Source organism: Lygodium microphyllum, chromosome 10, assembly GCF_053477565.2.
Source record: "Lygodium microphyllum isolate KBCC chromosome 10, Lygodium_microphyllum_v1.1.10, whole genome shotgun sequence".
NCBI lineage: Eukaryota > Viridiplantae > Streptophyta > Polypodiopsida > Schizaeales > Lygodiaceae > Lygodium > Lygodium microphyllum.
In genome coordinates this window covers 161,254,360-161,266,996 of record NC_141144.1, presented here as the reverse complement: position 1 = coordinate 161,266,996, position 12,637 = coordinate 161,254,360, and the positions used below count along the sequence as shown (strand labels likewise).

At 43.5% G+C, this 12,637-nt stretch overlaps 1 protein-coding gene across 2 annotated transcripts in view; it reads right to left on the bottom strand.

The window, feature by feature from the left end:
* NUDT3 (nudix hydrolase homolog 3) overlaps nucleotides 1-12,637 on the bottom strand; it is a 231,830-nt gene that overhangs the window by 63,223 nt on the left and 155,970 nt on the right. For both annotated transcript variants that reach the window (XM_087687068.1, XM_087687069.1), the window contains exons 5-6: nucleotides 9,927-10,060; nucleotides 7,878-7,959 (exon numbers count right to left, since the gene is read on the bottom strand). In XM_087687068.1, the coding sequence (XP_087543194.1) occupies nucleotides 7,878-7,959; nucleotides 9,927-10,060 (216 nt within the window). The remainder of the gene's footprint in view (nucleotides 1-7,877; nucleotides 7,960-9,926; nucleotides 10,061-12,637) is intronic.

The window sequence follows — 12,637 nt, the reverse complement described above, 5'->3', positions numbered from 1 at the left end:
TAGGAGAACTGCATGTGTTATGCCATGAATATGGTGGATCCTAGAGTCGACCACTCCAAAAAGCCCAAGAGGGATAAATGCGCACAGATGCATGTTTACATAAACTGAATGCCAATGCATGGAGTAATGCAAAAGAAGATGCAAGATGACATGCTCATGCAATATGCTATGCAACGGTGCCACTTGGATAGTGCCCGCACAGAGGAATTGTTCACTTGTCCAAGTGCCCTTTTACAATTATATCATCTTGATAGTGCGGATGAAGTTACAAATGTCCATAATACAATACAAAAGAATAAATGAATGTAATGTCTAAAAAATATACGCATCATCACTGCCACTATCAAGAGTAGAAGCCACCCCCTCTCAAACTAGAAGGGAAAGCAAGAGGGAAGTACCCTCTCCCTGTCAAGCTAAAGAAGTAGAGAAGGGTGTACCCAAGCTGATCCTAGGTAGCAAGTACTGAAGAACCGGCCGGTTGACTGCTTTGGTCAAAATGTCTGTAAAATTATCTGATGAAGGTACAAACTCTAGGCAAATAGTGCCTAGCTCAACTTGCTCTCTAGAAAAGTGAAAGTGGACTTCCACATGCCGTGTCTGTGGTGCGATGATCGGATTGCCCGTAAGAGCAATGGCACTCTGGTTGTCGTAGTAGACAACTGTGGGAGAGTCACATGATAAATGAAGTGCCGCCAGTAGACTCCTCAGATAGATGGTCTCGGTGGTGCCATCAAAGAGAGTCCGGTACTCAAACTCGGCCGTGGAAGCTGCCGCCATCTCCTGCTTACGGCTGGACCAAGAAATGGGAGCCGTGCCCAAGGTAAAGAGGTAGCCACCATGGAAACGCCGCGTGTAAGGATCTCTTGCCCAATCAAAATTAGTGTACCCTTGCAAACATAAACCAAAACCATATGTCAGGCCATAAGAAAAAGTATACCGCAAATAACGCAACACACGAAGACATGCAATCTAATGTGACATCCTAGATGCTGTAAAATACTGACTGAGTATACTAACTGAGTAAGCTAAATCTGGCCTAATGTGAATTAACCAAAGAAGTTTTCCTACAATAGAGCGATAGGTATGGTCAACAAAGGGCTGTCCTAGGATATCCTTCGACAAGTGGACAGTAGGACCAAGAGGCGTGACCACTGGCCGTGTCTGATCCGTAGTGTACTGGTCCATTAGCTGAAGTACGTACTTCTGCTGTGACACAAAAATACAGCCCCCAGAACGAGCTACCTCCATCTCCAAAAATTAGAACAACAAACCAAGGTCTGTCATTTCAAATATAGCTTGAAGCTTAACCTTAATTTTTGCTATGACAACAGAATCTAAACCTATGATGAGTAAGTCATCAACGTATAGCAGGATATAACCCCCTCTGCAATAGATCCAACATATAAGTTCGGGTCATAAGGGGTAGAATGGTATCCATGAGTCTGTAATAACTCATCCATCCTATGGAACCAAGACCGCGGCGCTTGCTTCAGCCCATAAAGAGCTTTATGCAAGCGGAGTACCTTATTCCTCGGGTTGCCAGAAGGAAAGCCTGGTGGCTGCTCCACATAGACCTCCTCGAGAAAATCATTTAGAAAGGCACTCTTGACATCCATCTGATGTATCGGCCAACCATGGTGAGCGGCTAGCGTAAGTAGCAACCGAAAGGAAGTCAACCGTGCAGTAGGGGCAAAGGTCTCTTCATAATCAATGCCATGCTTTTATCAAAACCCTTGCACTACAAGGCGAGCCTTGTACTTGTGTAAAGTCCCATTAGCTTTCAGCTTAGTCTTGAAAATCCACTAGTCCCGATGACTTTCTTGTGGCTCGGACGATCTTCCAATGTCCAAGTCGCATTTAGGTCAATACTCTCAAGCTCCTTCTCCATGGCCGCTCGCCATTGAGGGTACTGAAGAGCCTCCTGCCATGTATCCGGCTCAAAATGCGCTATGTAATCAATTGCAAACGACGCAAATGATGCCTGAGGAGCAAACCGGGCAGATCTTCTAGGTCCCTCCGTAGTGGAATTTGGTGGTAGGATCCCCGAATCCTGCAAGGTCTATTGGTACCAGCGAGGTAACGGGTCTCGCAAAGGGAGCCTAGGAACTGAAAAATCTGAGGGAAAGGTCAGGAGCGGGAAGTAGACCAGGCTCAGTAGGCACGATCTCTGATGATGTGGAAGAAGGAATCGGATTGGAATCCGGTGCAAAAGATTGCACAATATCCCTCTCGTCAAAGACGACATCCCAGCTAAGGATCACCTTGTTTGTCCGAGGATCGAAGAAATGATAGGCTTTCGCCTCAAAGGAATATCCCACAAAAATAATAAGATCAGCTTGGACAGTGAGCTTTCCTATCTTGTCGTCAGGCGTGTGTGTGTGTACATACGACACCCGAAGACTCTGAAGTGGGACATAACAAACCGAGAGCCAAAGAATGCCTTATACGGGGTCTTCTAAGGAAGAGCCGTAGTCGGGCACCGGTTAAGGATGTATACCGAAGTGTTAACAGCCTCGACCCGAAGGCGCCCAAGAAGCTCTGCTGAGAACAGCATAGAGCGTGCCATTTCCATGATTATCCGGTTCCTATGCTCTACAACTCCATTCTGAGAAGAGGAGTTGATAGAGGTGAGCTGGCGAGAAATGTCATGCTGCTGTAGAAACTCGAAGAACTCATGGGAGATAAACTCACCACCGCTATCACTCCTCATTCAACCGACACGATGACCCGTCTGGTTATGAACCAGCAGCACCCAAGCAGAAAAGTATGTGAAAGCATTGGATTTATGCTTGAGGAAGTACACCCACAAGTATCTAGAATGATCATCCACTATAAAAAAGAAGTACAGTGCGCCATTTAAGGCAGCAGTGGATGTCAGCCCACAAAGATCAACATGAATCAATCTAAGAGGTGCCTCAGCTCTATGAGAGGACTGCTCAGGAAATGGGGTACGGTGCTGCTTCCCGAGAGCTGACAAGCCTTACAGACATCTCGAGCAAGCTTCAGGCGTGGAAGGCCCTCAACCAGCTCATGGCATGACAACTCATAAAGTGAGTCATAACCAAGATGCCCTAAGCAAAAATGCCAAAGACGCTCATTGTTCGTAGACTCCCGAGAGATGGCTAAGGCCTCGAAGCTATGGAATATGGAGCCCTCGGTTGTCGGCTCGGTCAGAAAGTGTGTCATGTGGTATAGGCCAAAAGACTGTGCCTCACCGCGAGCAATCACTAAACCAGTCAGAGAGTCGAGCATCTCAACTGTGGTCGCTATAAAGAAAACCGCTCGCCCCAACCAGCAAAGCTACTAAACAGATAACAAGTTCACCCCAAGCTAAGGGGCATGATATACATTGTCCAGTGTAGCCAGATCTGGACTCTTATCAGTGGCAAAACCGACGCAACCTTGTACCTGAATCTTGACCGAGGAGTTGTTTCCTACGCGGACCTGCCCGGCTGCAAGGGCTCGGGTACGAAAGATGTCCTCTATAGGAGTCATGTGATGTGTAGCTCCATTGTCCACAATCCAAACACAAGCTGAACTGCTTAGCTATGTCAAGTGGACCTCTGCGGTAACCTCATCGGGAGGCAACTCACAGATATGGACGAGACTCGCATCTGATGTCTCTATGGAGACGATGTGGGTCTCTGCAAACCAGTCAAGCAAGCCCTCTGGAGTTAAGAACGTTGTCGACTAAGATAGCTTTGCGGTGGCAGTGTAAGTCTGACCTTTAAACTGCCCCTTGCTATCACCCTACCTCCCCTATAGGGGGTTGCACGACTGAGGGGCGAGGGTCCGAGACTTAGGTTTTGGTGCTATGTCTCTTGCCTTTGATCGACACGCGTCGTCAAAATGGCCAGCCTTTTGAAAATGTTGACAATACTTATTCTTTTTAGGTACATTCTCCCACCCAGGTTTGAGACATTGGGATGTTCCTTGTGATTCCCCAGATTGATTTTGTTTTTTAATTTTGATTTTGATTTTGAGTTTGAGTGGAGATTTGGTTTTTTTTTTCCCCTTCCCTTGTTGCCCTTTCTGAGAATGAGCAACAAGAGCCCCCTCTGAAGAGGAATTCATATAAAACTGATCGAACAACCGTGCGTAACGCAACAGCTGATACTCAAATTCATAGAATGTAGACATGGTAGGTTCTGAAATTATGCCTTCCATAAAATTGAAGTCTTTGCTAGGGAGTTTGTTTAGGAATAATGTGACCTGATCGTCAGATGACTTACGAGTCCCCATAGTGGAGAATTCAGTGAGGAGACGCCAAAACTCAACCAACTTGACTTTCAAGTCATCCTGGTCAGTGATTTTGAAAAGCTGAAGCTCATAGTCAAGATTAATACGACGGGTCCTATCCCAAGCCACATAGCAGTCAATCAAATGTGCCCATCGTTGTGACGCTAAGTCAAAATGCTGAAGCTGAGAATGAAACTTAGACATTAAGCCCTGCATCGGCTCGGCAATAGCGGAGGCATTCCTAGCCTTCCATGAGCGGACAACCTAGTATGGAACAAGTGCAGGATCGGGTTGGGGTTCCGACCCCTGCACAAGATCTCATAGATTCTGGGAGTCAAGAAGATGTCTCATCAAGTTCGACCAAGTAGTAAAGTTTAACCCGTTAAAACGAGTCTTGTCATTAAATGCATGCTTGGCTAAAGACGAGAGCTAGAACCATAAGGTATCGAGTAGGTAGGGTAAGATGGATGTGGGGGATAAGATTGTGAAGGGTAACATGGTGGAGGTGGATGTGTCTGATAAGAAGAAGGAAGAGGGGGAAAAGATGGGTAGGGAAAAGCAGGTTGTGAGTGTCCAATGAGAGTGCCAATTGAGGCGGAGGCACTGAAACATAAATATTTCCATAAGGTGCCGGTGTATGTGAAGGCACTGGGACACGGAAGCCCTGTCCAAAGTGAGGCTGGGGCACAACAGTATGACGAGAAGGTCCACTAGGGAAAGCCATGGAGGCAAACTGTGCAGGCAATTGATCCACACTCGAAAGAGACTGAGGGGGATACTGAGGCTGCAATGATCCCAAAAGTGTGTGTAAAGTAGGTGAAACACCACCCCACAGAGGTAAGGATAAGGTCCTAAAGGATGTGCCTATGTTTCCATAAACCCACGATGTGATGTGCGGTGTGACATAAGGTGTTTGAAATGGAAAAGTGAATGGTATGAATGAAAGTGGAGAAGTAACAGATGAATGTGGTGGGATGGGTGGGTTTTGAAAATGAGGTATATGAGATGCAAATGCATTTTGTTCATTTTTATCATTTAATGATTGGAAATGAAAATGTGAAGATGATGATGCATCATGCAATGAAGAAAAAGGAACACCAAATTCATTCTGATTTTGTGAAGTAGACTGAAAAGAAGAAGGTTAGAAGAAGAGGTACCTGGCTTTTTCTTATAATCCCCACGACGTGTGTTAACATATAAGAATTGGTCCTTAAGAGGACCTTTTCTGTAGTCAACAGACTGTACTCTTTATTCCACGTGATCTTTACCAGAATATTGCAAAGCAAAAGAAGTAAAAGAAGAAGACACAAAAGATGAATCTAACGTACCTTGCATTGGAGTGGATGGAAGTGGATGAAATCTAACGATCCCTGATGGACGTCTCGACGGCCCTGCAACATCATCAGACTTATGCGCAAAATCTGAACAGAGAAATTCATGCATACTTTCATTTAGGAGATTTTCTTGAAGGGCAATCCTTCGATCAAGCTCCTTAACCTTCTTTCGTCTATAAGCTATGATCAGTTTATATACTTCAGAGGTCAACTTGCCTAGTTGTTCTTTCACGTAATCGAAAGTATCATCCATCATGTTGAAACTTTGTGGAGCAAGCTGATCAGCCCACTTTTGCTCGGTTCTTGGCATAGTTGGTCTTGGAGACTGAATCAGTGTTGTTCTGTTCGAAGTCATTTGAACCTATTGTTATTCTTTCTTCTTGTGTAGAGCTTTCAGATCAAAGGCCTAGGTTTCTCAGAGAATACCAGGCTTTGATACCATCTTAAGAAATACCCTAACATAGAAACATAAACAGAAACCGTACGACAAAGCACAGACTGATAAAGGAACATAGTCAAGGTTAGGGTAACTCAAAGACAATGAATACAATGAATAAATGAAGTGATATAACTACTGAATAATATGATGCTCATGTAGCAAACACACTATGCAGTGAATGCATACTGAACCTCGAACACCTATATCTCAAGGATCACGACAAGGGTAATGAGTTGGAGAGTGTATCGTACTCCGAACGGATCCCAAATAACAACAAGGCAGCCTCCGGATGTCGAACACCAGCAAACGCAGCAATGAGAAGCTGGATTTGATGCAAACAGCTTGCAGGAGAGAGAAAGACTAAAAACGTAGGTAGGACAGCTTACAAGAGAGAAAGACTGAAAACGTAGGCAGCAGGACTGTGATAATGTGGCAGGTTGTACGGCAGCAGGTCTGCACAGAAACAACAGTCGCCTGATTGAAATCAGCTCCAAACTACGTAAAGAGGGCTGGAAATCAGGCGCAAACTGATGGAGACAACAATGGGCTGAGATATCCTCTGTGAACAGAGTGTGGGCAGTAAGCCGAAACACCTAAAATCTGCAAAAACGAGATTGAGGGAAGAGTGGAGGGTTGGCTGCCAATTTATAGAAAATTAGGGTTCTAGATCCTCTCCCACTTAACTCTCTCGATCCACTCCCCATTTTAGGGTTTTGGCTAAAATAAGCCTAAAATAAGCATGTTTTCGGGCTGTTTAAGTGACTAAGTGCATTTCTTAGCACAACAGGGGAAAGTTGCTGTAGAGGAAGGGAGCATGGGTGGTGGATCTACCAAGCGGGATCGTGTGTTTCAGGGTGTAGGCGACAGGGGCAGCATAGGGGGTTCTTTAAAGCCTCCTTTAATATCTCAACTTTGCAATCAGCATCGCCATGGCATCTTGGTTCTTTAAGCCTCTTCCTTCCTTCATCAAAGGTCCACCCTTGGCAGGGCAAGCACACCATTGAGCCGCAAGTGGGGGGAAAGCAGGTCGGGTACAGCTAGCTGCAAACAGGGGGCATAGGTAGGGGGGACGGGCAGGGCAGTTGCCAGCCAAGTGAGGGTGCATGCAGGGGGGGCGACAGGACAGGCGACAAATGGAGAAGTCAAGGGCGATGGCCAAGGCAAGGGAATGGGCCACATGCAAGGGGGAACGGGGGGGCTCTGGCATTGGCGACGGAGAGGGAACAAGCGAGCAAGCGCGATTGACCAGGCAATGGTGGCATGGCGAAACAGTCAGGGCAGGGGTAGCTCACGCAACGCAACGGGCAGAATTTTTCCCACCATTTGATAGTGACTGTAATTTGAGAGAAGACAACTAAGTTCTTTAGAAGAAAAACATCAATGCCCCCTCTCAGATTAGTAGGCTCTTGAACAAAGCACCATGGAATATGATTTCATAAGATGTGTCCACCTACAGTTATCTTGTATGGGCATTAAAACATCCAACTAACTTTGACTTTGAGGGTCAAGAGTTTGAGACTGCCATGTATTGCAGCCGGTTATAATTCCCAACAGTTACTATATAAGCACAAACCTTTATTCTCGATGCAGAAACTCATTACTGTAACACCTTGCTAGTGGACCTCAAAATTCTGAAAGGATATAAATGACATGGAACAGCAACTACCATTTACATGTCTATGAATCAACTTAGTTTTTAGACTTGGCTAAGGATGTTTTAACAGTTGAAACTCACAACATGTAAAGAGATCCACACCGCAGTGAGAGTCATGGAACACCCCACAAAGATGAGGATATATCTAATCAAAAAGGTATATGTACTGATTACCTTCAAGTAAAATGATGCATACAAAAGAAGAGAATACCTTGCAAGTTAATTTGACAGGGATGTACCGCTCAAGCTTCTTTCTAATAGACGATTGTCTGTCTTCTGTATTTTCCTCATACCTAATCCATAAACACCAAGTTTAGCCTTTTCCGAATGACATTAACAGATATGAGATCAGAAGTTACATGACATATCTGCAAAACTATAACAGTCCATAGAGTGCTAGAAAAACCACTTTTGATTTCTGCCAATGCTCTCTCAAATCCTCCTGTGCGAGGTAGTTAGGTGGAAACTCGTTGTCACCTGACGTTCAAATTTCTTGTACAATAGGAGGCAAATATTGGCTAATTAGAAGAGAGAGTTATAAAGACTTGATTTAGAATCTAGGCCAGTGGATCTGGGGGAATTCCTTCTTGAAAAGGCCTCCAACGTCTCCTTTTCTAATTCTTGCAACCAAACTAGGCGGGCAGATTCAGAGAAGGAGCATTTTCCAAGCAAAAGCTTTGGAGCATCCAAGCAAGATTAAATGCTTTCACAATAATTTAACCATTAAAATTCACAGAGTTTCTTGAAGAAACACCCCTTATGTATTGATTCTCATTAGAAGAGCACTTATATTTCACTTATATTGAGTTTCCCAAGTCATTGCATTTTCTTGTAAATTTTCTGAGCAAGGTTATATTCTTTATTTTGGAGTTCTTCATTGTAGTCAGCTTAGAAGTTTGACCAAAAGGATGAGTTATCTTAAACATTATCTTGAAGACAACTCCCAAGGTAAGTAACTACCTTGGGAGCTTGCTTGAAAGGATCTAAAGGAACAACTTGAAGAGTTCCTTACCTTGGCAGCTTGCTTGAAAGGACGAATCGTCTAAAGGAATATCTTGAAGAGCAGGGTAAGGAACTACCTTGGGGAAGTTGCCAAGGGCTCCAAAGAAACTACAAAACTACCTCAGCAGCATATTTAGAAAGCCGTAACTTTCAATCTGGAATCCAAAATTGATCGTATAACCATTAAAATCAAAGAGAAAGAGGCATTTGAGCACTTTGAAGTCTGAAAGTGTAAATGTTGCAAAAAAAGGTGTATTAAAGACATTTTTGTGTTAGGATGAGAGCAACCATGGATTTTCTTCTCTTTCCATTATGATGATTGGTTGAAGATTTTTTTTATTAGCATTCTTTTATTAGAGGTCAATATCGTCAAGGATCCACTCACCCTATCAGACAATTTTCCAACAAAACCACCTCAAGGTTTTTTATGTGCCTACCTTGGTTTGTTTCTCTGTTTATTAAACAGTTTCTTTAGCAAGTGGGCCTTACAAAATGTATCTTATTTCTAGATATAGAGTTTAAGTTTTAATCTGGTTAGTTAATTGTTGAAGCTGCTTGGAAAGCATGCTCAAAAGTTGTTGCTCAGACCTTGTAAATACTAATGTGTAGGATTAGGGAGACTCTTATGTTTTCACAGCATTGGCAAAAGCAGGATATACTCATCCCTTTCTTTTGGTCAAAGGGAGATTGGGTTATTTCTTTGGCTTTGTGGTACATACTGGAGGAGAGCTTTAAGCCAAGGAAGAGTTTTCTGTTTCTTTGGCTTGTGGCACAAGGAATCCAGTAACACACATCTGTTCCAGAGTTCTTCTGGCCTATTGCAGAGGTGACATAACTGAAGAGACACAAGGACATTGTATTTTCTTAGAAGCTTTTGAGGAGAGCTCTCAAATTGGTGTTTCAAGGTACTCAGGAGAGAAGATTGCAACTCCAGGTGTGATGACTTGAGATACTGGCAGAGAAGCAACTTGCAGTCGTGAAGGATTCTTTGTGGAGCCTTTCTCATCACATCACACATCCAAATTTGAGGGTGACCACACCCTGCACTTTCCACAAATAGAGTAAACACCAAGACATTCTCACAGCTGGGAGCTGATCTCCAGGATCAGTGTGTGGTATCTTTGGACAACAATTAGATTAACAAACCTTCTGTAACAATATTCTCATATGCATAGAAAAACATGATCAAAGAAATCTGAAACCAGCACTCTACTACAACCAGAATATAGAAAAGCGTCTTCAAAGCAAGCTACAGCACCTTGTTTGCAGTAACGAGAAAAGTTTTCCATATGCACCATCAGCTTCATACGGGACATAATCTGGATGGCCTTTGCTTAGAAGGTCTTTGTACTCCTTCCACCCGATGTACTTCACCATTGAAACCTCTGACTCCTTCATATAATATTAACACAGCTCCCAGTCAGACACAGCAAACGCCAAAATTCAAAATAATATTAAAACCTATAAACCCATGAACACCAGAGATACCAAATGGGCAGTGCATAAGGGTGCAATGGCCTAGACAGTAACTAGGCACTCAATTGTCCACTATACTGAAGCCACATGCTTTACCAAGAGTTTATAAGACCCAGTAGCGTACTACACAATGATGTAGCACTTAGAGAGAAAAATACTTACAGTCTATGCAGCATTGGCAGTAGCACATTTTGTTTAAATATAATGACATTAGTGCCACATATTCATTTAAAAATAACGATACTAGCACCACATGAAATGCTCAAATGATTTTACAGGTAGCACAGAAGGATATTGACAGATCAAATGCTTTTCAATGAGTTGTTCATCTGAATGTAAGGAGTACACACAGTCCAGTAGCTTTAAAAAGATAGCAAATACATTTCCTCATATGAATTTCATACCATATGCACCCAAGTCAAGAGAACAGACATCCAGTAGCATCAAATAACCATGGGAGCTTGCATAGTTTCTACACACACAACAACAAGAGGGCCACAAGGCTTAGGGACACTAGCCATCCTATACAAGAGTGTCGAGATAGTATGTCAAGCTCCATTTTGGCCATGCCCACATTACTCTTTGGGTGCCCTATTCAGTCTCTATTCTTGTGCACATTTAACACTGTCATGTGAGTGATGACAGGGAAATCCCAGACACAACCCCATGAGAAGAGAGAAAGGAGCGCCAATTAGTGTATTTGTGGCTTGGTACTAAGCTCAGGTAGCTGTTGAGTTTCTGAGACTCCTGATCCTTCAAGCAATCTTGATAGTGCAACAGAACTAAACAATGTGGAAAACCCATCCCAAGGGCACCATCCAACCACCCAGGAGAGCATCAAAATCGACTACCAACAGAGATCCCCTTCAAGATCTCTTCCACCTTGTAGCATAAATAACATCCGACTCATATCACAATATATGACAATGTACCCATCAAGGATCTCAATTGTCATGTAGCATCAAAACAAAAGTACTAAAGTACAGCAACCGCATGCCTTTAGCATCATGTGTGCAAAAGAGAAGGTATGCTTATATTGTCATGAAAAAGAACAAGATCACTCAAAATTCTGAGCATTAGCTCTCTCACCATATCAAAGCAAGTAAGCATCAACAAAAGTTACTGACTTCTTGTCCATCAGGAACATCATGGGCAAGCTACATGTAAGCGGCATCAGCATAAGGCAGGGCTTAATCATGTGGCCAAGGTACTCTCTCTCTTTATATACTCATCATCATGGGCAAGTTATACGAAATAGCATAGCATCAAATCCTGGTTGCTAAGGGGCTGTGCATCTTACATGAACAAAGTGAGGAGAAATTCAAGAGTCAAAATGCCTGACTTCATGCGTCTCTCTTTTGAGCAGCAAGGTGCTCCTCTTGATTGCAACATGGAATGAAGAGAATCTCAACGATTCCCCCAGGCTGAAATATAAGGTTGAAGATATAGCCCTTACTTTGCAGGTTGATGCTTCTTCATGATCATGATTTCATGAAATCGACAACTGCTCTTGGCCTGATTGTTGACGGCCTCTCTACAGTCTTTTCAACGCTTGCTGCCTACCCAATTTGTGCTGCTCCAATTACTACAGTTCTGATGATTGCATGCTCCCATTCTAGGGACACCTCAGCTCTATGTGTGGTACGCCAAGGCAATGGAATGTGGTGTTGTTTCCGCTAACAAGCTAGATAGACATCCTTGGATAGTTTAAGGCATGGAAGGCCCTCAACCATCTAATGCTAAAGCTTTGAAGCGGTGGAACTCTGAGTTCTCAGCTCTCAGATGGTAAAGAAACAAAGTCATCATGTAGAGGCCATTATATTGTGCCTCACCACAGGCATCTCAATAAACCAATCTAGGAGTCTACGACCTCAACTATGGTCATAGTAAAGAAAAGGGCTCGCTCCAATTGGCAAAACCGATGAACAAATAAGAGGTTCACCCTAAGCTGGGAGACATAATATACATCACCCGGCAAAGCGAGATTGCAGCCTTCGTCAGTATCAAACTTCACGCAACCTAGACCATGGATCTTGACTGGCCGAGGAGTTGTTCCCACACTGGACATTCCTAGTTGCAGGGGCTCCGGAGACAAAAATGTCTTGGATGTGGATCATATGATGTGCTCAATCAGGTAGAGTGGGCCTCTATAGTCACCTCGTCAAGAGGTAACTCACGAATGTGGACTAAGCTCATAGCCTCTGATGTCTCTATAGATACAAGATGGCCCTTATGTCCAGCAAGCCAACCAAGCATGCCCTCTAGAGTTGAGGACAAGGCTGTGATGGTTGAAAATTTTAGTAGTTTTGTGATTTCATGAGTGAGTATAGGCATGTGTAGTTGTGGGCTGGGCATTGTGGTTTATTTTCATTATTTTTTATTGACATTATTATGATGTTTTGGGCCATTTATTACTAGCCGACTACATGCTAAAGCTGGCCGACATGTTTATTATTTGGTATTATTTTATGCCTATATATTCGGCTCCCTCCT